The 26,159-nt window shown below is 41.3% G+C and overlaps 1 protein-coding gene across 4 annotated transcripts in view; it reads right to left on the bottom strand.

Moving 5' to 3' along the window:
• The window catches only part of METAP1D (methionyl aminopeptidase type 1D, mitochondrial), a 223,975-nt gene that overhangs the window by 99,891 nt on the left and 97,925 nt on the right, over nucleotides 1-26,159 (bottom strand). For all 4 annotated transcript variants that reach the window (XM_073545880.1, XM_073545882.1, XM_073545883.1 and 1 more), the window contains exon 2: nucleotides 1,579-1,748. In XM_073545880.1, the coding sequence (XP_073401981.1) occupies nucleotides 1,579-1,748 (170 nt within the window). The remainder of the gene's footprint in view (nucleotides 1-1,578; nucleotides 1,749-26,159) is intronic.

Raw genomic sequence — 26,159 nt, 5'->3', positions numbered from 1 at the left:
CGGCACAGCCCCCCCGAAGGCCCGAACTGACGGCGCATCATGATGCGCACAGACAGCGCATCATGATGACGTCATTTCGGCAGCCTGGCTCATTGCATTTTGGACTTCCGATTCCGGTATCCGATACGAAAAAAGAATCGGTACTCGGTATCAGAATTCCGATACGGCAAATATCGGCCGATATCCGATACTTGCGGTATCGGAAAGCTCAACACTAATCATAACACAATGTCCATTCAGTTCCAGGCTAAAAGAATCCTGGACAGATGACCATCTCATTTTTTTGGTAGGAGAGAATTTTATTAAAAGTATAATACCAGCAAGATTACTGTATAAGCACAGCCAAGAATTGTGTGTACAACCCTATCCACACCCTGCTTCCTGTGTACACTGTGCATTGTGAGCAAGCTGCTAATCAGTGGTGGGGGCGCGGTTACACAGATCAGCCTGACTGGTAAGTACGCTATACCTAGTCCTGCAATGATAATCTCCTGCTGATAAAACACTGATTGTATTGTGCTATAGCACACAGCCTAGTGACACATCACTGGAATCAGGGTCTCTGCCCCTACATTATGCTGCTCTCAGATTTAATAGCAAAAAAAACCAAACAGATTTTCTTTAATAGCTTGAAATAAGATATAAGGTGTCCCTTAAATCTGGACACATAAGCAAAAATACATATTTTTAAGAAATTAAATGTATTAACATTTTTTAATCAATTGGAATATTAAATAACTTCTTCAATATGATTTACATCATTTGCGATGCAAAGGTTGACGCGCTTTGCAAAATTTACGTGTACTCGATATAATAAACCACATTGCCATCAATATTAGTACATTCTTTCTTTATGAGAAAATTACTGTGTATGCTGACTTTAGGTGTCACCCTTCAGTATATCTGTAGACGTGTATAACCGTTCGCTGCCTATTATATAACTTTTTCTAGAGGAACTTTCGGAGATGCAGAATCGCAGAGCTCTTGCTGCTCTGGTAGGTGAATTGCGGTGCCGGCTGCCAGCGGTATATCACACAAGATGTATTATTATCACAAGCAGGCTGTGTTATTTTTTTTTTTTGTTTCCAGTACTGAAAGATAGTAATGGTTACATAAAAAAAAAAATCTTATTATAGCAGCTTATGTTTTTCTTCAAAGGTAACCACATCAACTTCAATAGACACTCATCACATTCTCACCAGTCTGTCTAATGACGAAAGGCGCAGGTTGGATATCGACCATAAAAACGTCTTATTTACTTAAATCATTTACTAACATTATGGCGCATTTTTACAAGTTTGCCGGCCACTTCCTCCGAGTTGATGCCCACCTGCCGATGCCTGCATCATTGGGCAGATTGCCTGTAACTACCTGTCTTGATGCAGCGCTCACCTATGCACTGATTACCTATTCTTCATAACACTATCCGGCTGGGAGCTGAATACATGCCGCTCTGTTGTTTAGGATTTGACCGGGATTTCAGCTCTTGGCTGTCACTAGATGAATGTACTTGATCAGTAGTGCAGTCAACCTTTATATTGACTGGGAAAAGAATCAGATAGTAAAAATTACAGTTACCTCGGGAATTGGATGAGCCGGGGAAACTGTACCTGGCCAAACTATACTATAAGCGAAGCTTCTTTGTCTCCGGAAAAAGAAACATCTCCTTTGTTGAATGTTTAACTGCCTGTGTAAGTAGATATGATTGATTGATGGAGAGAAAACTCTATGACAACCAGTCACATAACCTGCAAGAAGAGACGAGAAAAGACAAATATCAGTTAATATATCCTTTCATTTTCTGAGACATCATCGCGTTAAACTGTTTAAATCAACACTCGTCATTAGTGAAAACTACGAGGAGAAAAAGGGAAAACATTACTTTTCCGTCCTTAAGAAAGTTCTGTATTGACATACGTTAATTTCTGGAATTATGGTCATATACTCATCTACTGCGCCTCTCCATCTGCTCAGCATACCCAGATAGTCTTAATTTTCCTTTGCTGAGACTATGGGAGGAAGATCGGCATTTTGTACGCCATTCTTGATCAAAAGTCCGCTGGAGTAAAATGTGCCAAATTCATCAAGAGTGGCACACCTCTTAAAGGGAATGTGTCATCAGATTTTTGTTACCTTATCTGATGTAAGGGCAGAAACCCTGATTCCATCAATGTGTCCCTTACTCGTCTACTTGCTGTAGTTTTGCTAAAATCTCCAGTTTCATCTGCCGTAGATCTAGCAGTTCTCTGAATGCTGAGCTCTGTATAACTCCGCCCACACCACTGATTGGCAGCTTTCTGTGTATATTGTGCAAAGGCAGAAAGCTGCTAATCACTGGTGAGGGGCGGGATTTTACAGAGCTCACTTAGAGGACTACATGGCAGCATATTTAAGAGTCCTCTCATGATAATCTCCTGCTGATAAAACAGTGATTTTATTGAAAAAAAAAAAAACAAAAACAAAAAAACAACTACAACAAGCAGCCAAGTAAGTGGCATAGCACTGTAATCAGTCTCTCTCTCTTTCTACATTATGCTGCTATCGGATTGGGTGACAGATTCCCTTTAATGAACTTAGGACCTCTTTCTGAACTAGAATTATAAAGTGTACTCCAAAAATCAACTAAGAAGGAACGGCACTGCGGAAGGTGTTAATTATGCAATAAATTACCCAAAACAGTGCTGTCATTTTAGTATTTGTGAGTGCTTGGGTTAAATCTGGAGAAATTTTCACTGGGAAACTATAAATTATGAAGCATAAACAACACCTTCCGGAGAAGTTCTGTACCTCCTTGGTGGATTTTTGGATTATTGCTGGGGGAGTTGGTGGTCTGCTTCTATGGACCGTGCACTCAGTCATATTAGCAGCGTACAGAGTTTGTGCAGCCTGAACTTTATTGTTCGGAATCAAGGATAACATACTCCGGTCATGAGCGGTGATACATTTCTGCTATAGTTTACACCATGCCCCTCCGACTGTTCAGAAAAGAGGTACAAAAACGCTAAGGCCTCTTTCACACTTCCGTTTCTGACCATCAGTCAAAATCCGCCAGGTTTTGAAAAAAACGGATCCGCCATTTTTTTTTGCGGATCCGTTTTTTTCCCCATTGAGTTGCATTACCGGCGGATCTTGACGGATGGTCATCCGTTGGATCCGTTTTTGTGAGGATCCGTCAAATTTTTTGCGTCCGCCGGCATGCCTGGACGGACCCTGCAACGTTTTTTTTGTTGTTGGATCCGCATTTTCCATTGCGCATGCCCGGAGAAAGGAAGTCAGGGAGTAACCCTGAAATCCTTTCTGGCGGACGAAAAAAAATCTCTCCTCTCTCTCTCCTCTTCCCGGCCAGCGGTTCCTTTAAAATTCTTCATTCTGCGCGGATCCGTCAAAAAACGGATCCTCTGGCATCCGTTCACATCAGTTAGGAACGGATCCGCTTTTCCGCCTTTTTGGCGGATTTTAACTGACACAAAAAACTGAAGTGTCAAAGAGGCCTAAGGCTGTGTGCACACGATGCAGATTTGCAGCGGATCCGCAGCGGATTTTACTGCGCAGAAACATTGCATATCCGCATTGTGATGTACAGTGGCCTTAAAATCAATGAAAAAAAAAAAACCGCTGTGCAGACGCTGCGGATTTTTCCGCGCGGTTTTCCTGCGGTACAAAATCCGCAGCATGTTACTTCCTTTGTGCGGTTTTCCATCTCCCCTGTCAGCAAATCCGCAGGGGGAAAACCGCAGTGGAAAATCGCAGAAAAAATGGAAGAAATCCGCAGGAAAAATGCAGGTCACTTGACCTGCGGATTTCTTCCATTCCATGATATTGGACTCGTACTCCATTTCTCTCTGTGTAATATGTTATGCTGCAGTGTCCACTTTCCATTCCCATTGAGTCGACACTACAAAGTGGGTGACTCTATTGGGATATATATTAATTGGTTCCGTATGGTGTCGTTTTATATATATTTAGGAATAATGTAGTAAGAGAAATGTGCACAGTGAGGTCACAATAAAGGGATAACACACAACTGTGTGTCACAGCACAGGAGTAAAGATTGATTAATTTATGGCTGTCAGTAAGAGGAGCAAAATAATAATCATGAAGATATGATACTTTTAAACGGTTAACATTAAAAAAAAGTAAGTGACATTACAAAGCAATGCTCTCGAGACTACTCAGGTCTCTTCTTCAGGCATGGTCGAAAGCTTGCTTTGTAACATCACTTGCATGATCGAAAGCTTGCTTTGTAACATCACTTACTTTTTTTTTCCATAGACAGTTAAAGTATCATATCTATAAGATTATTAGGTTTACTGAGAGCAATCAATATTTTTTTTCACCGCCTAACATAGTACTAAAACGTTTTTTTTTTCTTTTAGCACAAGAAGAATGCACACAGTGATGTCAATAGTTTAAATTATAATGCCACAAGTGTCTATAGCCCTTAAAACACACATTTAGGGAACCACGTTCCAAATAACTGTGCATTCATTGCACTAATCAGACCAGCTTTCAGAATGCGAATATAATCAGGGGCGGACATATCATTGGTGCAACGTGTGCCAACAGGGGCCCAAGAGGTAAGGGGTCCACTACCACCTCCTTATGAGATATTGGACAGTTAAGGGCCCATCTTCTATCGGTGTTCGCTCTTGCACATAATATTAATGAATTGCTATGCTACCATTGAGTTGTGATTATGGAATTTAACACTCAAGGCCAACATGTTATTAATTTACAATCCACATAAACCGTCAGATCCCTTCCTATAAAGAACTTGGGCAGTGGCTGATGAGGGCACCTCTATTGTGACGACCCTCAATATTTCCTATAACCAATATGGCAGAGCAAGATATCTACAGTGGGTACAGAAAGTATTCAGACCCCTTTAGATTTTTCACTCTTTGTTTCATTGCAGCCATTTGGTAAATTCAAAAAAGTTTATTTTTTTCTCATTAATGTACACTCTGCACCCAATATTGACTGAAAAAAAAACAAATGTAGAAAGTTTTGCAAATTTATTCAAAAAGAAAAATTGAAATATCACATGGTCATAAGTACTCAGACCCTTTGCTCAGTATTGAGTAGAAGCACCTTTTGAGCTAGTAAAGCCATGAGTCTTCTTGGGAATGATGCAATAAGTTTTTCACCCCTGGATTTGGGGATCCTCTGCCATTCTTCCTTGTAGATCCTTTCCAGTTCCGTCAGGTTGGATGGTGAACGTTGGTGGACAGCCATTTTCAGGTCTCTCCAGAGATGGTCAATTGAGTTTAGGTCAGGGCTCTGGCTGGGCCAGTCAAGAATGGTCACAGAGTTGTTCTGAAGCCACTCCTTTGTTTTTCTAGCTGCGTGCTTAGGGTCAATGTCTTGTCGGTAGGTGAACCTTCGGGAAAGTCTGAGATCCAGAGCACTCTGGAAGAGGTTTTCATTCAGGATATCTCTGTACTTGGCCGCATTCATGTTTCCTTCAATGTCAACCAGTCGTCCTGTCCCTGTAGTTGAAAAACACCCCCATAGCATGATGCTGTCACCACCATGTTTCACTGTTGGCATTGTATTGGGCAGATGATGAGCAGTGCCTGGTTTTCTCCACACATACCACTTAGAATTATCACCAAATAGTTCGGTCTTCATTTCATCGGAACAGAGAATCTTATTTCTCATAGTCTGGGAGTCCTTCATGTGTTTTTTAGCAAACTCAATATGCACTTTCATGTCTTGCTCTGAGGAGAGGTTTCTGTCGGGCCATAAAGGCCCGACTGGAGGGCTGCAGTGATAGTTGACTTTGTGGAACTTTCTCCCATCTCCTTACTGCATCTCTGGAGCTCAGCCACCGTGATCTTGGGGTTCTTCTTCACCTCTCTCACCAAGGCTCTTCTCTCACGATTGCTCAGATTGGCTGGAAGGCCAAGTCTAGGAAGACTACTGGTGGTCCCAAACTTCTTCCATTTAAGGATTATAGAGGCCACTGTGCTCTTAGGAACCTTGAGTACTGCAGAAATTCTTTTGTAACCTTGGCCAGATCTGTGCCTTGCCACAATTCTGTCTCCGAGCTCTTTGACCAGTTCCTTTGACCTCATGATTCTCATTTGGTCTGACATGCACTGTGAGCTCTTATATAGACAGGTGTGCGCCTTTACAAATCAAGTCCTATCAGTTTAATTAAACACAGCTGGGCTCCAATGAAGGAGTAGAACCATCTCAAGGAGGATCAAAAGGAAATGGACAGGATGTGACTTAAAGTGCACCTGTCAACAGGTTTGGCCGATATTAGATCCGGTCACTGCCTTTCAGGGCTTATCTACAGCATTCTATAATGCTGTAGATAAGCCCCTGATCCGACCTCTAAATATGAGTGTCTCAGCAAAGGGTCTGAATACTTAGGACCATGTGATATTTCATTTTTTCTTTTTTAATAAATATGCAAAAATTTCTACACTTCTGCTTTTTTTTTTTTCAGTGAAGATGGAGTGCAGAGTGTACATTAATGAGAAAAAAAATGAACGTATTTGAATTTAAATGGCTGCAATGAAACAAAGAGTGAAAAATGTAAAGAGGTCTGAATACTTTCCGTACCCACTGTATATATGTATTTAATTTTTTTTCAGCCGCTACGTCACGATCAATCTTACATTGTCTTTCTGCCCTATATGAATTTCTATGAACACAGAGACTCTGGAGAAATGCAGACAGTTATTATTTGATAAAATAAGTTATATGAAGCACAGTTATACGGAAACTTAAAAATAAAAAAAAACCTGCTTCAATTGTGTTCAGGTGAAACCATTAAATTTGTCCCCTGACAATTTCAATCTATACTCTGCTACTTAAGATTAAAAAAAAAAAAAAAAAAAAAGTCACGCAGATAAACCTTCATAGGTTGCATTATGGTAATCTTTTTATAACACTGAAGTGTTCTTGAAAAATCTTCCAGTGTGTAATGCACACACACATTTCATTTCTCAAGGAGTAAGGAACGTCTTGCATTTCCACTTTCCCCAGAACAAATGTATTTATTGGGACCAATCAAAGAAAATCACCCAAGCAGATACATTATGTACACGCTCTGTCACAGTAAATCCCTCCCGTAAAGGAAAAGGTTTCCATTAAATTTGCTATTGATAAAAATATAGAAACATGTGGTCATTTAAAGATTACGGCACATTTCTGCATTCTACACAAGATGGGAATGTAAAGATATTGGTTCCTTACTAGAACGATAGAAATTGTCCAACAAATGTTGCCAGGGGAAGGATAAGATTTTTGAGCAAAATTAAAATATAAATTCATATTTTTATAAGGTTAAACTATAGAAACAACCAGGAATAGCGGAAGAAGCATGGCATCATTCATAAAGGGAAGGTCTTGCTCTGATCACTTCCGCATTGAGACGCTGGCGGGACAGGTGACGTCACAACCGATGCAAAATATATGTAACATCCCGGCAGGTGTCAGTAAGTGTAATATCACCTTCCCTATTTACCTGCGGAGTTTTCTCAATGGCACGGAAACATTTCAGGTATATTGGCTGAACCTGCAGACCGGATAACTGTACACTATGTATTGGGGGCATTCCGACTTTCTCCGAATAGAGTATGTCAGGGAGATAAGTGTCGGAACTTTGGAATTCAACTTCCTGATACTTCTATTTCTCAAGGGAATTATTTGCTGGTCACTGTACTCCTCTCTTCCTACTGAGAACAGATGCATGCATCCATGTGCACTAGTCTATGAGGGGGTCAGGAGAAATGTCGTTCAGCCAACAGTTATCTAGTGTGTATGGCTAAATTTAGAGTTTACAGGGAAGGGACTCACACTAATAAAAGTAGCTGAGGATTCATCCACATGTAGAAAAGTGCTGGCATGTCTGTCTTGTGACCATACCTGTCAGAGCAGAGATGTAATGATCGTGGTAGCAGAGGGTGCAACCGGGACGGGGCCCGTGCAGAAGGGTTGCCCGCCGACACCAGCACGTAGTTCAGCTGGACGTGGGTCCAAGGAACACAGCAGCTGACGTTGGCATGCCCCTCACGAGCGGCACATGGCAATGACATCATGTGCCGCTTATGGCTGGCACACCAAAGTCAGCTGTTATATAAGAGGACATCACACGTTGTGGGAGCGGAGGTAGGTAAAAAGAATCATTTTTATTTTTTTAAATGTGTTGGAAAAGAACTACAGAATGGACATTATACAACGAAGGGATTATGGTCATTATACCAGGATGGGAGTCAATGAACCAGGAAGAGGCCCAGGATGGAGGACATTACACCAGGTAGGGGCCAATGATGGTTGTCATTTTACTAGGAAGGGGCCCAGGAAAGGGGACATTATATCAGAAAATGTTCCCAAGATAGAAGACATTATACACCAGGAAGGGGCCCTTGAAATCAGGATGGTGGACATTGTTATAGGAAGGGGCAAAGATGGGGAATATTATTATAACAAGGGGACCAGGCAAGGGAACATTATGCTAGGAAGAGGGTCAGGGTAGGGGATATTATTACTGGAAGGTGGACTTTATAACATGAAGAAGCCCACAACAGGGGACATTATAACAGGATGAAGGACATTATTTCAGGAAGGGGCCAAGGATGAGGGAAATTATTACAGAATGGGGGCAAAGGATGAGGGACATTATTACAGAATGGGGGCCAAGATGGGGGGACATTATTATAAGAAGGGGCCAGGACAGGGAACATTACAGGAAGAGGACACTAACACAGAGGGTGAACACGCATTATTTTATAGGATCTATCTAGAATGCTACAAAGGCTCAAACATCTCACCAACATGGAGGTGGGGGCCCAGGTCCAAATTTTGTACCAGAGCTCATCGAACTCTTGTTACGTCATTGCCTCACAGAATTTAAAAATATAAAATCCAATATTTATTTAAAACATTTTCAATAAATATCTTGTTCAATCATAGGATAAATTAAGGACCCGTCTGCCCTGATCATAAAGCTATGATATAGCCTAACAATATACTATCCCTTTATAAAATGGGACTTCCCTGTATTTACTCCAAAACAGAACCAATAAAAATTATACCTCATTCTCCAAAAGAAAGACTTCAAAAACTAACATTGACCTAAATATCAAAATGTTATGGCTATCGCAAGGCAGGGAGGCTAAAAAAGAAGAACAAATTCCAGCCCTTGTGAGTGACCAATTTTTAATCAGTTTATGAACTTTTTTTTAGCAATTCTTACAAACAAGTCATAGTAAGTATTTGCAGCTGTTCTATACGGATCCTTTATGACATGGACTGTGCATATAGCAGAAGCATATTACACAATGCGCAGGGACAAAGATGGTGAAACGGAAGCATCATGAATAACCCTATTCTTCCAGGGTGAAGTTTCCGTGACATCACAAACAAGAATCGTTTTCATGCCGAGCATTTGCACTGTCAATATAATATGTTTTATGTACATGACTCTCGGCTTCACGAGCTCTCCACAATCCCTTCATCTTGTCTCTGTCCAAATCACAGGCCTTTGAAGCTCCCCTCCTAGGCCAGCTAATACTCCACTTTCTAGATAAGATCATCTGGGAGTTTATAATTAACTTTCCTCTTTACTGAAACGGTGGCAGGGAAACACATCAACATGTGTATGGGGAGAACAAGCCCCACTGATCTCATGTAGACATGCCATAATTCGATCAAACTAAGTGACCTCTCTAAACCGTATACAAATGATGAAAAGGGAGACTATTCATATGTCAGGGCATACTGCAAATTGGGCATGTTCTGTGTATCTGGAACTTTGATGAGCGCCCTTTTAAAATGTAATGAGCACTTTTTGGAAATAAATTTATAATTGGAAAGGTAATGTACTAGATGTACCATTCTTTTACTACATCTACATTTCACCCTTCTTTCATCTACTATTCATGATATAATTGTGGTAAAGTCACTGTCCTTGTTTTTATCAGATACTTTCAACTTCTTTTTCCATGTAAATTTTATTCCATCTTTGGATGACCTCAGGAAACCCTTAACAAAATGCCCAATTGTTAAAGCAACAAACTATATTGGTTCGTAAAAGACAATGCTGTAAAGATGGACATACTTTTGGGCATTTTGAAGATTTACAAACTATCTGATGGTGCCTCCATTCTACTCCGATTCCCGGCCAATGCTCGTATGTATACCTGCTGCTCCTGCTATGTTGGATTTTTTGTGGCAACATGTTAGATGTCTGCGGTGGTCAACTGTATGGAGAAACAGTGCAGATGATGCAAAGCTAGGTGGGATTATGATAGCTAACACTAGAGAAGACAGAAAAAGGATTCAGAAGGATTTAGATAAGCTGGAACAATGGGCAGCGACTAATAGTATGGTATTTAACAGGGAGAAATGCAAGATTCTACATCTGGGCAAGAAAAACAAAGATTACATCTATAAAATGGGAGGAATACAACAGCAACAGCACGTTTGAAAAAGACTTGGCTATACTAATAGATCACAGACTGCACATGAGTCAATAGTGTGATGCAGCAGCAAAAAAGGCAAACACAGCTCTAGAATGTATAAAAAGAAGCATAGAGTCTAGATCACGTGAAGTAATTATCCCCTTCAACTCCTCCTTGGTCAGGCCCCATCTGGAATACTCTGTCCAGTTCTGGGCACCACATTTTAAAAAAGACATTGAAAAACTGGAGAAAGTTCAGAGAAGCGGTACCAGGATGGTGAGCGGACTGCAAAACATGTTCTACGAGGAACGGTTAAAGGATCTGGGAATATCTAGCTTGCAAAAAAGAAGGCTAAGAGGAGGCTTAATAGCAGTCTACAAATATCTGAAGGGATGTCACAGTGTAGAGGGATCATCCTTATCCTCCTTTGCACATAGAAACACGAGAAGCAATGGAATGAAACTGAAAGGGAGAAGATACAGATTAGATATTAGAAAAAACTTTTTGACAGTGAGGATGATTAATGAGTGGAACAGGCAGCCACGAGAGGTGGTGAGTTCTCCTTCAATGGAAGTCTTCAAACAGAGGCTGGACAGACATCTGTCTGAGATGGTTTAGTGAATCCTGCATTGAGCAGGGTGTTGGACACAATGACCCAGGAGGTCCATTCCAACTCTAACATTCTATGATTCTATGAAACTGGACATGAGTCATTACCAATCATAACATCAGGCAACTCTACAACTAAGGCCTCATACAGACATCTATTTTCACATACAAATTCTATTTATGGTTTTTTTTTATGGATAGAACACATCCCCATTATAGTCTATGGGGCTATACAAATGTCTGGGTTTTTATGTTGTGTTCATTGAGTAACTATAAAGACCCACAAAAAGCAGAGAAGTCAGTGTTTGATCAAAGTCACAGATCATAGTCATGCATTCAAATTGATGGCTCTTTGAAAAGATAGGACAGCACACTGATGGCATCTATGTGTTATCCAAGTTTGGTCCATTTATCATGATTTCATGGGTAGAAGAAACTTGGAAATTATTGCTTTTGCAAAGCAGAAAATGATCAAATTGGACACATGGACCAAAAATAGATGAAAATCTGAGCATTCAAAACAAAAATAGCTGAAAATTGGTGCATAAAAATCAATTGTTCCATGAAATGATTGGTCAGGACACAGATTCAATTCATGTGTTAGCCAAGGTTTATCCATTTTCATAATTTAATGGGTAGGAGAAGCTTGGAAATGTTTGCTTTTGCATAGCAGAAAATGGTAAAATTGGACACACGGACCAAAACTAGATGAAAATTGGAGCATTCAAACCAAAAATAGATGAAAATCGGTGCATTAAAATCAATGGGTCAGTGAAAAGATCGGTAGGCACATAGTTTTCATTTGTGTGTTATTTACGTTTTATCCATTTTTCACAATTTAATGGGTAGGACAAGCTTGGAAATTTTTGCTTTTGCTTAGCAGAAAATGGTAGAATTGGACACATGGATGAAAAATAGATGAAGATCGGAGCCAGCACACTGATGATAAATATATACCGCTTTTTCTCATATCCATAAAAAAAAACCATAAAATGTGACAGAAACCTAACAATGCTTTCCTTACATGAAATAACTGAATCAACAAACATAATAAAAAGTTTTAGGAGGCAACATATGTAGGAATACTGATGGTAAAGGTGGCCAAATTTGCATACCACTAGCCAACAAGTGGCCAGCCACCTATGACGTCAATCTTTATTAGGATAGGTCAGGTAAAATCTCATCCCCCACAACCCAAAGTTTTCATGACAAAGGAATTCGGAGACTGTCAGGCAAACCCCCAGAGACATTGGATTGTTGGTATCAGACTATCGACTATGGGAAGGTTTAGTTACGGGATCCTGATTGTACACAATAGACAAGTGCTCTTCATTATGAAACAAAAGCAAATTCATTCCACTGACAGACGCTGATTACATCAAAGAAATTTTTGGAGGTGACCCCGTACCTGTTTCATCTGCAGGTTTAGAGTAGAAGATGTATTTAAGCAATTGCAGTCATCATCCAACAGGCAGGGGTTTCTAGATCAGTGAAAGGATAGTGTCACAAGTCCCCGGCTACCCGCTCACGGAGAACAACAAAGTATTGATATTATATAGATGGCGTACGGCTCAGCGCTGGTCACGCTATCAGCGGCGTCACTAGCAGGGGTTAATTGCTCAAACAGCCAAATAAAACAGAGAGAGGAGCGTATAATTATGGACGCACTGAAAGGCCATGCTCAATTTTGTAGCTTAATTGCATAAAGTAAAGATCTACAAAAGGGAAATACGGGGACAGAAAACAATCATTGTTTTAGCGGCAAATCTGGAGGGAACAGCAAGAGAGCATATATAAGATCTGATACCATTCAGAGGTTGTAGTAATCAGGAACAGTGTTTCTTCAGTTTCAGTTACTTGTTCCAAGAAATGGGCAAGTCTCATCCCTTACTAATCTGTTCCCCAAATTTTATACTACTGCGACTATGTTTATAGGTTACAGAGCCCAAGTAACAGTGTGAACCATTTTGACAACCCAAGTGTCAGTGTTCCAATTTTCAAAGTGTCCCAGTGCTACTATACTTCAAATATCAATGGCCCATTTTTATAAGACCCCCAAGAGTCAGGATACTAATGATCTGAGAACCCCAAAATCAGTTTCTTAATGCTTTAAAGGCCAATGAAGGAAATCAGGTTCAGTTTTCATTTGCGGGTTCTCCAGTTTCCTCCCACACTCCAAAGACATACTGATAGGGAATTTAGATTGTGAGCCCCGATATGGACAGCGGTGATGATGTCTGTAAAGCGCTGCGGAATTAATGGCACTATATAAGGCTAGGTACACATTAGCGTTTCTGTGCGCAGTGTATCATCTGCATACACAAACGCATGCTTACGCTGCATTTTTTATCCGCATCAGCTTACGCATGACGCCCAAAAAAAAACACGCTGCGCATGCGTTCGATGCGTTGATATCCCATCCACAGTCTTGATAGTTCAGGACTTCCTGTGTCCACACCCCCTTTTATACACCTGGGATTTGGGAGGTGATGAATCATCACTTCCTGGACATGCTGTCTGAAGTACGCATGCGTATCGAAAGCATTCATATGCATATCCATGCGTACTAATACGTTCCCATAGACAGCAATGCGTTGTTTTGATGCACTCATCTGCATGCCTGCGCATTTTTAACGGATCAAAAAATATAACATGTTGCGTTCAGCGGGCGCGGCGAAACGACGCATGCGGACGCATCCGCACCCAAACTCATGTAAACACATGTACCTGCGTACACAATGTTAAACAGAGGTACGCAAGACGCATGCGGATCGATGTGGAGCTGTACGCATGCATATGCTGCGCACACATACGCTAATGTGACACCAGCCTAAGCAAATTAAATCATCTGTCGGAAAAGTTGGGAGGTCATAATGCATATCAGATGATTGACCCGGCCCATCAACTTTCATCTGATGTGTATAGAGTGACTTTAGACTCTAAATTTTAGAGGACCACTGCTAGGAAACTTGGGTTACTAATCATCTGAGCTACCAAGTGTCAGTGGGGTCCATTGCTATCAATCATTAGAAACTTTTTGCTTTAAAGAAACTGGACCCCGACAGCTCACTAAGGGTATGCCTGCAAGACTGATGTCAACTATAGAAAAATCAAATGATTATTTGCTGCAGAATCACCATCAGAAATCTGAGATTAACCCTTAGATTTCTGCCACTAATTTTTAGTTTGAACTGCCGTGGGTTGTTAAATGGGGCTTAATCCGCATGTGGCTGCCAGCTACGGTTTCTGCTCGAAAATGCTTCAGAAGTGAAATATGGTTGCAAGAAAGGCAACATTAAATTCTGATTGAAATCAACGGGAGGCAGTTTGTGGGCTTGAATACCACAGCAGATTTTTCTGCGGAATACAAGACGAAAGCAGCGTGAACGTACCACAACACAACATGATGAATAATCTACAAGGCATTTGTCCAGGCTTAGAGTTCAAGTTTGAAGTCCCTCCATGTGACTGCAGACTTGTGAATCTTCACAGCAGGCAGTCTGCACGCTGTCATGATTCTAGGGTGCCAGGAACAGCAGGTCGAGTGACTGCAAGTTTGCGATTTGAATACATGGGGTCATGTGTCGACTAGATGTGTGCGACCTCGCTCAATACAAGTGATTGAGCGAGGCCAGACATGTCTACTTGGCATGTGGCTGGAAGTATGAAAATTGCATACTTGAGGTCACATCACCAACCACTCCAGGTAAATCCTGACAGAAAGCACTGTGCACACTGTGAGGATTCACAAGTCTGCAGTCACAAAGTGACTATAGATGAGCCCCAAACCTGGATAATCCTTTTACGGATTCTACACTTATTTGGAAAGCATTTTTTCATGGAATATTCCAATATTACAGACAAATATTGAAACTAAATATTTACAAATATCTATTCTCTCTTTTTGTAATAAAGTCAACATTAGAAAATGATTTGGATTCCTGCAATATAAGTCAGGTCTGTGGCTTTAGGACCAATAAATGGGAAACTCACTACTAGAACATCTGATGGATAGGAGACGTCTAGATTGCATCCCTCAATGTAATCAAAGATATATCAACACTCAATCAACTTTTTACATCACTGTACTTGTCCTTGCTTGTGCTGCATATGTAATTGGGACTAAACTGTATTTTGTCATAAGCTATATCTAACCTCAAATATTAAATATTCAAATATTTAATGGGAGCCGGAAAAAAATGTTAAATTAACCAAAAGCTTCTAAATAGTTCAATGAGCCTAGGGAAGAACACACGAGCAGTATTCACAGGTCCGAATACTTGGCCTAGATTGGCCCATGAGACAACTGCAGTTTAGTTAAAAACTTGGAAAACTGTAAACGACTTCATCTCTTCAGAATCGCTGCTCAAATATTTGAATCAGAAGACAGAATTAGAAACATGTAAATTATACTCAATATTATTTCTGTGGTTCCTAAAATGAAAAATTTAATCAGCTTTGTAACATGTGTTGATTACAAACATCCTATTTTGTTCTTACAGCTCTTAGAGACCTGTCTTCATGGTACGGTAATTGGTAAAAGACAAAAAACAAAGATGTGTGTAGTCCGATTCCACTTTTCCATCAGTACTCAACTTTTTCTTAACATTTATGTGGTGGGCAATAATAATAATAATAATAAAAAAAAATAACAATAACTAGTCGTGATCCAAGTGTAAATAGGTAGCTTAATTTCCAGGGACTCATCTGTAAATTGCACAAAAAAACAAACAAACTGGTAAAAGCCTATAATAGGTGAAGATTTTCCTTATTACAACAATATAAAAAAAATTCCAAACTGCTCCTTTAAGAAATGTCATTGTGTAAGTTTGTAAAAAAAAAATAAAAAATCATATGGTATATATTAAAATATATATATATATATATATATATATATATATATATATATAATTTCAGAATTATTTCTAACAACATTTCCGCCATTGAATTAGGCAGCTAGAGTTTTTCCTAGCCTTCTGATCACTGGGGGCATGTGTCATTCTCCATGGTCAGATCTGCTCATTGTAAATGGTATGAGAGCTATTGAGGACGCACTTAATGACAGGACCACCAGGGCAGACATCATGCAGGCCTAAATAAACCCTTCCACTTGTTATTTCTAGAACAGGTAGAGTGCCTGCTCTGTGTCTGTGCAGCTAGTGACATAATTACAGCAGTGACATAATAAACATATTACCATCATTAACAATCCTATTAAAAAGAAGAATTTTTCGGTTCATCATAATAAATCGTGAAAATAAATAATTGGGCGCATAGTAAAGGAAAGGAGCTGTCGTCATTAGGGGATGATTGAATTGGCACTGATGGTATGGCGTTATGGAGGTAACGAGCTTTCATTTTTCAAGATAAGAAAACCTTTGTTATACTATTTCAGATTCCTCACACTTACCGTCAACCCTTCTAGTTTTTGCTCTTTAATTTTTTCCTCCTTTTTTTTTATTTTTTCAGTAACATAGCCGTTGAAGGGCTTCTTTTTTGAAGGACAAGATGAAGTTTTGAATAACAAAAATTAAAAAAAATTCCCCATATAATGTAATGGAAAATAAAATCAACATAACCTTTTAGGACAGTATTATTAAAGCCATTAACAAGATTATATTTTCATATATATTCTATGAATTCACTCTGCCAGCCAATCATTGGGCCTTAGGCACCCATTCACACAGGCAATGCACTCTTGGTCCAAACATGCAGTTTTTATTGCTTTACACAGGCTGCACAGCACCAAAACAAACTCATAAACATATACACCTAGCTTTGCCCAGGCGGTAACTAAACAGAACAGACCCTGGCTGCTCATACATGGCTGAGCTCGCCCCAATTCAGTAAAACAAAACCGCTATCATCTATAGCAGGGGTCCCCAACTCCAGTCCTCAAGGCCCACCAACAGGTCATGTTTTCAGGATTTCCTTAGTATTGCCCAGGTGATAATTGCATCACCTGAACAATACAAAGGAAATCCTGAAAACATGACCTGTTGGTGGGCCTTGAGGACTGGAGTTGGGGAACCCTGATCTATAGCAATCAGTGATACTTGGGGTTCTCTGCACATGGTTTGTGCAGACACTTCTCAGAGATGGGGATTCTGGCTTTCTAACATTTTTCAGCTCCAAGACACATCCAGTCTGGTGCCCACGATGTGTCCGTTCGCCAGTTAACCCATTTGCTTCTGCTACATCCCGCAGACTGACTTGTTGTGAATTCGCTTTCTGGCCTACCTCTGGTTACTAGTGAAGGTAGTGGAGCTGGTTATATTGACAGAGGGGTCGCGAGTTCTCTTTCCGGGCTCTATCCCTGCTGGTGACTATTCCTGCCTCCTGAGGTCTTAGTTTCCAGCTCAGTCCAATGCATGCTCAGCTAACTGTTCTTTTGCTATTGTTCACATTTGATCTGGTTTTGTCTATTTCTGTTTTGTGTGGTCAGCCAGCTCCGGATGGGGCTGTGCTGAATTTCCTTATGTTACTGCTTGTGCCAGTTTTTGTCCCTTATTAGATTGGCCTCTTTTTGCTTTGCTTTCAGAATATACCAGAGTGCTGATATAGTGGGCGAAGTCTAGTGACTTCAGTATTTTTCTATCAGACGTGTTGGGCATTTTTTTGCAGTTTTTTTCGTGTGATTGCAGACAGAGTCTTTCCTTTCCTATCCTGTCTAGTTAGTGTGGGCCCCATAGTTTTCTCAGTCTATTTTACTACCTGCATTTGTGTTTTCATCTTATCTCACAGACAATATATGTTTGGGGGCTGTCTATTCCTTTGTGGTCTGCTCTGGGGCAGTTTAGATTTCCCCTTTCTTGCTTTAGGCTTATTTAGTTCTCCGGCTGTGTCGAGGCATCTAGGATCATCGTAGGTATGCTCCACGGCTACTGCTAGTTGTGTGGTAAGATCAGTTATCTGCAGTCTGCATAGTTACCAACCTCTCTGGTTTTCTGTGGCTTAGCTTGGTCTTGCTTTCCTCCTCGGTGACCCAATCATAACAGAATCACCAGCCTAAAGCGCAGATTCTAGGGTACTCAAAAGCAGGAGAGAATTGTAAAAAAAAAAAAAAAGTGTCAGAATTTTTTTTTTTTTAATATATTTTTTCCTCTTTTTCTCTGGGGCCGTAGGATTTTGTTTTCTTTAATGGAGATTAAGCAATTGTCTGATCGTGTTGAGCAACTCGCTGCTGAAGTGCGGGGAATTTCCGCCCATCTCGCTCAATCATCTGCTGTTGAACCAAAAATCCCTACTCCTGATGTGTTTTCTGGGGATCGGACTAAATTTTTGAATTTTAATAATAATTGTAAACTATTTCTTGCCTTGAAGCCTAACTCAATCGGGGAGCTCTGTGCAGCAGGTTAAAATTGTCATCTCCTTGCTGCGCGGCGATCCCCAGGATTGGGCTTTTTCTCTGACACCTGTAGACCCTATTCAGACTAATGTGGATGCATTTTTTCAAGCCTTGGGGTTGTTGTATGATGAACCTAATGCTATTGATCAAGCTGAGAAAACCCTATTGGCATTGAACCAGGGTCAGGATTCTGCAGAGCTATACTGTCAAAAATTCCGAAAGTGGGCGGTCTTTACTACATGGAATGATGGTGCCTTAGCAGCGCTCTTTCGGAAGGGTTTGGCAGAAACCGTAAAAGATGTTATGGTGGGATTTCCTGTTCCCTCTGGTCTTGATGATTCAATGTCATTAGCCATTCAAGATGATCGGCGTTTACGTGAGCGTAAAACTACACGAGAGGAGTTGCCGCCTTTTGAACGAACGTCTGAACCTATGCAATGTGATGGGGTTTTGTCTAGGGCGCAACGTCAGGAGTTTAGAAGGCGTAATAAGTTGTGTTTTTTCTGTGGAGTCGCCGCTCATACTATTTCTGTCTGCCCTAAACAAGGAAAATGTTTTGCGCACACATTTGCTGTGGGCAGTGTACAACCTAAGTTCCTTTTGGCAATTACTCTGATCTGCTCCTTGTCTACATTTTCCGCTAAGGCTTTTATAGATTCAGGAGCAGCTTTGAATCTGATGGATTTAGACTTTGCTAAACGTTGTGGTTTTCCCATGATACCCCTGCGGACTCCTATCCCTTTGAGGGGTATTGATGCTACTCTTTTGGCGGAGAATAAACGCCAGTTTTGGACCCAGGTGATAATGCGGGTCACCCCGGACCACCAAGAAAATTGTAAATTTTTGGTGTTGCACAATTTGCATGATACTATTGTTCTGGGTTTTCCCTGGTTGTAAACTCATAATCCTGTTTTGGGTTGGAAATCTGTGTCTGTGGTGAGTTGGGGTTGTCAGTGTGTTCTTGGTGACACTCCTGTTTTCTCCACCTCTCCCCAGTCTCATGATATTCCTGATTAGTTGGCTGATTTTTCTGATGTATTTAGTGAGAATAAGTCTGTGTCTTTGCCTCCTAATAGGAGTTATGACTGTGCAATTGAGTTAATGCCCGGGTGTAAATTTCCCAAGGGTCGGCTTTTCAACTTATCGGTACCTGAACATGATGCAATGCGATCTTATATCAAGGAGTCGTTGGAGAAGGGTCATATTAGACCATCCTCTTCACCTTTAGGTGTTGGGTTTTTTTGTGGCCAAGAAAGATAGTTCATTAAGGCCTTGTATTGACTATCGGTCCCTTAACAAAATCACTGTTAAATATCAGTACCCGTTACCCCTGATTTCTGATTTATTTTCCAGAGTTAAAAGTGCCTACTGGTTTACCAAGCTTGACCTCAGGGGGGCGTATAATCTTATTCGCATCAAGCACGGGGGTGAATGGAAGATGGCGTTTAATACTCCGGAGGGATATTTTGAGTACCTGGTGATGCCTTTTGGGCTCACTAATGCTCCTTCTGTCTTCCAATCTTTTATGAACGATATTTTCCGGGACTTTGTGGATAAGTTTTTGATCATTTATCTGGATGATATTTTGATCTTTTCCAGTGATTGGGATTCTCATGTGGAACATGTCCGGACTGTGTTCTGGATTTTGAGGGAAAATTCCCTGTATGTTAAGGGATCGAAGTGCCTCTTTGGTGTACTGAGGATTTCATTTTTGGGATTTATTTTGTCCCCGTCGGCTATTGAAATGGACCCGGCCAAGGTACAGGCCATTTATGATTGGGTTCAGCCCACTTCTTTGAAGGCTCTCCTGAAATTTTTGGGTTTTGCTAATTTCTATCGTAAATTTATAAGTAATTTTTCTGGTATTGTCAAACCACTGATGGATCTGACCAAAAAGGGCGCTGATGTGGTGAATTGGTCTCCAGAGGCAGTCTTGGCATTTCAGGAGCTTAAGCAGAGATTCACTTCTGCTCCGGTTCTACGGCAACCTGATGTTTCACTCCCATTTCAGGTGGAGGTAGATGCTTCTGAAATTGGTGCAGGAGCCGTTTTGTCCCAAAAAGATCCGGTGATTTCTAAAATGAATCCCTGTGCCTTCCTTTTTCAAAAATTCTCCCTATTTGAACGTAATTATGATGTGGGGAATCGGGAATTGTTGGCCATGAAATGGGCATTTGAAGAGACATTGGTTGGAGGGAGCTAGACATCAAGTTGTGGTCCTCACCGACCACAAGAATTTGATTTATCTTGAATCAGCCAAACGCTTGAATCCTAGACAGGCTAGGTGGGCCTTGTTTTTCACGCGTTTTAATTTTGTGGTCTCTTTTCTTCCGGGCACTAAGAATGTCAAGGCGGATGCCCTTTCTAGGAGTTTCTTTGCGGATTCTCTTATTGTGACCGAGCCTACTACCATTCTAAATGAGGGGGTAGTTCTTTCCGCCATCTCACCCAATTTGAGACGTGCCCTGGAGCTATTTCAGGAGGACAAATCTGAACGTTGCCCTATGGGAAAATTGTATGTTCCTGATCAGTGGAGGAAGAGAGTAATGTCTGAAATTCATTGCTCCGCGTTGGCTGGTCATCCAGGTATTTTTGGTACCAGAGATTTGGGGAGTCGGTCTTTTTGGTGGCCTGCCTTATCTCGTGATGTCAGAAATTTTGTGCAGTCCTGTGGGACTTGTTCTCGGTCTAAACCCTGTTCTCGTTCTAGTGGGTTGTTGATGCCCCTGCCGGTGCCCAAGAGGCCATGGACCCATATCTCAATGGATTATATTTCTGATCTTCCCATCTCTCAGGGAATGACTTATCTGGGTGATTTGTGATAGATTTTCTAAGATGTTCCATCTTGTACCACTTCCAAAGTTACCATCTTCTTCAGAGTTGGTGCCCTTGTTTTTACAACAGGTGGTTCGGTTGCATGGGATTCCTGAGAACATTGTGTCGGACAGAGGAGTCCAGTTTGTTTCCAGATTTTGGAGAGCTTTTTGTTCCAAACTGGGAATTCAGTTATCTTTCTCCTCTGCATTTCATCCTCAGACCAATGGGCAGACTGAGAACAAACCAGACTTTGGAGTCCTATTTGAGATGTTTTATATCTGCTGATCAGGATGACTGGGTCTCATTTTTGCCCTTGACCAAATTCACGCTAAACAATAAAGCTAGTTCTGCCACTTTGATGTCGCCCTTTTTCTGTAACTTTGAGTTTCATCCTCGATTTTCTTCAGGGCAAGTGGAATCTTCGACCTGCCCAAGTGTGGACACTGTGGTAGAGAGAATGCAGCAGATTTGGGACCAAGTGGTGGATAAGTTGTCCCTCTCTCAGGAAAAGGCCCAACGGTTTTCCAACAGGCATAGGACCATTGGTCCCCGGTTTAAAGTGGGTGATATGGTTTGGTTGTCGTCAAAGAATATTCCTATTAAGGTTGCGTCTCCAAAGTTCAAGCCAAGATTCATTGGACCTTATACGATTTTGGAGATTCTTAATCCTGTTTCTTTTCGATTGGCTCTTCTAGTTACGTTTAAGATCCATAACGTGTTTCATAAATCTCTGTTGAAGAGGTTTGTGGAGCCAGTAGTTCCTATGGCGGCGCCTCCTGACCCTGTATTGGTTAAAGGCAATGTGGAATATGAGGTAGAGAAAATATTGGATTCTCGTTTGGCTAGACGCAGACTCCAGTACTTGGTCAAATGGAAGGGTTATGGCCAGGAGGATAATTCTTGGGTCTCTGCTTCTGACATTCATGTCGAAAGATTGGTTCATGCTTTTCACCGGGCCCATCCTGATCGTCCTGGTGGCGTGGATGAGGGTTCGGTGACCCCTCTCAAGGGGGGGCACTGTTGTGAATTTGCTTTCTGGCCTACCTCTGGTTACTAGTGAAGGTAGTGGAGCTGGTTATATTGACAGAGGGGTCGTGAGTTCTTTTTCCGGGCTCCCTCTGGTGGTTACTGGAGGTAATGAAGCTGATCTAATTAACAGAGGCCTGCCACCTGATAATGATGAGGATGACTGGAGATCTGGAGTTTCTGACTGGATTTAAGACAGCCGACTCCCTCTATCCCTGCTGGTGATTTTTTCCTGCCTCCTAAGGTCTTAGTTTCTAGCTCAGTCCCTGCATGCTCAGCTAAGTGTTCTTTTGCTATTGTTCACATTTGATCTGGTTTTGTCTATTTCAGTTTTGTGTGTTCAGCCAGCTCCGGCTGCGGCTGTGCTGAATTTCCATCCTTATGTTACTGCTTGTGCCAGTTTGTTTTTGTCCCTTATTAGACTGGCCTCTTTTTGCTCTGCTTTCAGAATATACCAGAGTGCTGATATAGTGGGCGAAGTCTAGTGACTTCAGTATTTTTCTATCAGACGTGTTGGGCATTTTTTGAAGACAGAGTCTTTCCTGTCCTGTCTAGTTGGTGTGGGCCCCATCGTTTGCTCAGTCTATTTTCCTACCTGCGTTTGTGTTTTCATCTTGTCTCACCGACAATATGTTTGGGGGCTATCTATTCCTTTGGGGTCTGCTCTGGGGCAGTTTAGATTTCCCCTTTCTTGCTTTAGGCTTATTTAGTTCTCCGGCTGTGTCGAGGCGTCTAGGATCATCGTAGTTGTGTGGATAGGATCAGGGGACTGGAATCCGCTTAGTTACCAACCTCTCTGGTTTTCTGTGGCTTAGCTTGGTCTTGCTTTCCTCCTCAGTGACCCAATCATAACACTGACTCCAAAGTGACTACATTCAGAGAGAGACCCCAGCACATGCCTCTCTCAGTTACAGCTGACATCTTGGTTGGTTCCACAATTAATCTATTTAGTGCTTCTTAGGCCAGGGTCACACTCGCAAGAAACTCGCATGAGTCTCGCGTCTCAATATCCAGCACTGCCGCCGGCACTCAGACCGGAGCACTCAGCTGCACAGAAATACATGCAGCAGCACACTCCGGTCCCAAGTGGCGAGTATTGAGACGCGAGACTTGTGCGAGTTTCTCGCAAGTGTGACCCCAGCCTTAGAGAAACCGTGTTCGTGTAGGTACTTCTAATCAAACGCTGCAGAGCTGGGATTTAACCCTGTTCTTACCAGCTATGTTACAATATACAGTCATGGTTGAAAGTGTTGGTATCCTTGAAATTGTTTTAAAAATGAAGTATATCTCCCAGGAAATTATTGCAATTGCACATATTTTGTTATACACATTTATTTCCTTTCTGTGTAATGGAACAAAACAAACAAAACAGAGAGAAAAACGCAAATTGGACATACGGTAATTTCACACAAAACCCCCAAAATGGGCAGGACAAAATTGTTGACACTTTTCAAAATTTGGGGTAAACAACTTTTGTTTCAAGCATGCAATGCTCATTCAAACTCGCCTGTGGCAAGTAACAGGTGTGGGCAATATGAAAATCACATCTGAAACCAGATGAAAAGGAAGAAGTTAACTCAGTCTTTGCATTGTCTGTGTGTGTGCCACACTAAGCATGGAGAACAAACAGGAGAAACTTGAGAACCAAAATTGTTGAAAAATATCTATAATCTCAAGGTTACAAGATAATTTCCAAAGATCTTGATGTTCCTTTGTCCACGGTGCGCGGACAGAGGACAGAGACATGGACGGCAGAGAAAATTGAAAGGTTACAACGCAGATAGTCCAGATGGTGAATAAGCAGTACAAACTACCCACCAACATATGAATGAAATGAAACACTATGGCAGGAGACCCGGGAGAACCCCACTGTTGACATAGAAACATAAAAAATAGATCACAATTTGTCAAAATGTACAAGTAAACCAAAAATCCTTCTGGGAAAGCATTTTGTGAACGAATGAGACCAAGATAGATCATTCTACTGTTTATCAAAAACAGAATGAGGCCTACAAAAAAATGAGAAAAAAAAAAAAAAGAACACAGTACGTACCAACAATGCAATATGGTAACTGCTCAAAGATGTTTTGGGATGGTCTTTCTGCCTCAAGCATGAAGTGCCTTGACTGTCTGCAAGGCATCATGAAATCTGAAGATTACCAAAGGATTTTGGGTTGTAATAATAATAATAATAATAATAATAATAAATTTTATTTTTATAGCGCCGACATATTCCGCAGCACTTTACATTTCAGAGGGGATTTGTACAGACAATAGACATTACAGCATAACAATAATCACATACAGTAGATTATAACAAATACCAAGAGGAGTGAGGGCCCTGCTCGCAAGCTTACAGTCTATGAGGAAAGAGGGAGACACGAAAGGTGGGTGGTAACAGTTGCTCTGATTGTATGGACCAGCCATAATGTTAAGTGTGTAACAGTACAGACACAGAGGGCTAATGGATGCATAAAGCATGTGGGAACATGATGCTGGGAACCTGGTTATGGTAAAACTTTTGGCTCTGCCACACAGGGATAGGTTAGGTTAATGTGTTGAGGCGATAGGCCAGTCTGAATAAATGCGTTTTCAGGACACGCTTAAAATTGTGGGGATTGGGGACTAATCGTATTGACCTGGGAAGTGCATTCCAAAGAATTGGCGCGGCACGTGTAAAGTCTTGGAGACGGGAGTGGGAGGTTCTGACTATTGAGGATACTAACCTCAGGTCACCAGCAGAACGGAGGGCGCGGGTAGGGTGGTATACTGAAACAAGGGAGGAGATGTAGGGTGGTGCTGAGCCATGGAGGGCTTTGTGGGTGAGGGTAATAAGTTTATACTGAATTCTGGAGTGGATGGGTAGCCAGTGTAATGACTGGCACAAGGTAGAGGCATCGGCGTAACGATTGGTGAGGAATATGATCCTGGCTGCAGCATTCAAGACAGATTGGAGAGGGGAGAGTTTGGTAAGAGGGAGACCGATTAGAAGAGAGTTACAATAGTCGAGACGAGAATGAATAAGAGAAACAGTAAGAGTTTTTGCAGAGTCAAAAGTAAGAAAAGGTCGAATTCTAGAAATGTTTTTGAGGTGCAGATGACAAGAGCGAGCCAGTGATGTAATGTAGTGCCCAGTGTCAGAAAGCTGAGTTTGCATCCTAGGTGACACTTCAAAAAGCAAAAACAAATGGCTGGAAACACAGTGCTGGAGAGGTCTTTAGTGGCCAGCAATGAGTCCAGATCTAAATCCCATTGAACACCTGTGAAGAGATCTTAAAATTGCTGTTGGGAGAAGGCACCTTTCAAATATGATTGACTTAGAGCAGTTTGCAAAAAAAGAGTGGTGAAAAATGCCTTTTGAGAGGTGTAAGAAGCTTGTTGATGGTTATAGAAAGTGACTGGACATAGTTATTTATTCCAAAGAGTGTGCAACCTGTGTGCACCTGTTTGAATTTGGCACCTGTATAAAATTCACCTGTCCACACAATCAATCACACAATAACCTTGTGGAAAAAATCCAAGATGACTGTCAATTTTCCTAGGTCTGGGTCACATGCAAGATCTTGCCTTGTGGGGTAAGGATGATTCTTAGAAAGGTCAGGAAACATCCCAGAAAGACACGGGAGGACCTGGACAATGACCTGAAGAGAGCAGGGAGCACAGTCTCAAACATTAATGTTAGCAACACACTACATCATCATAGATTAAAATCCTGCAGGGCATGCAAGGGAGAAGGTCATGTGATCAGATGAGCCCAAAAAAGAACTTTTTGATATCAACTCCACTCGCCATGTTTGGTGGAAGAAATAGGATGAGTGCAACCTCAAAAACACTGTCCCAATGGTGAAGCATGGTGGGGGAAACTTTGAGGGTGCTTTTCTGCAATAGGGACAGGACAACTGCTCCATATTGGAGAGAGGATGGATGGAGTAATGTATTGC

The sequence above is a fragment of the Dendrobates tinctorius genome, unplaced genomic scaffold (assembly GCF_039654945.1).
Source record: "Dendrobates tinctorius isolate UK_male_01 unplaced genomic scaffold, ASM3965494v1 ptg000143l, whole genome shotgun sequence".
Taxonomy (NCBI): domain Eukaryota; kingdom Metazoa; phylum Chordata; class Amphibia; order Anura; family Dendrobatidae; genus Dendrobates; species Dendrobates tinctorius.
The sequence above is the reverse complement of the archived record's forward strand: the minus strand, read 5'-3'. Positions and strand labels throughout refer to the sequence as shown.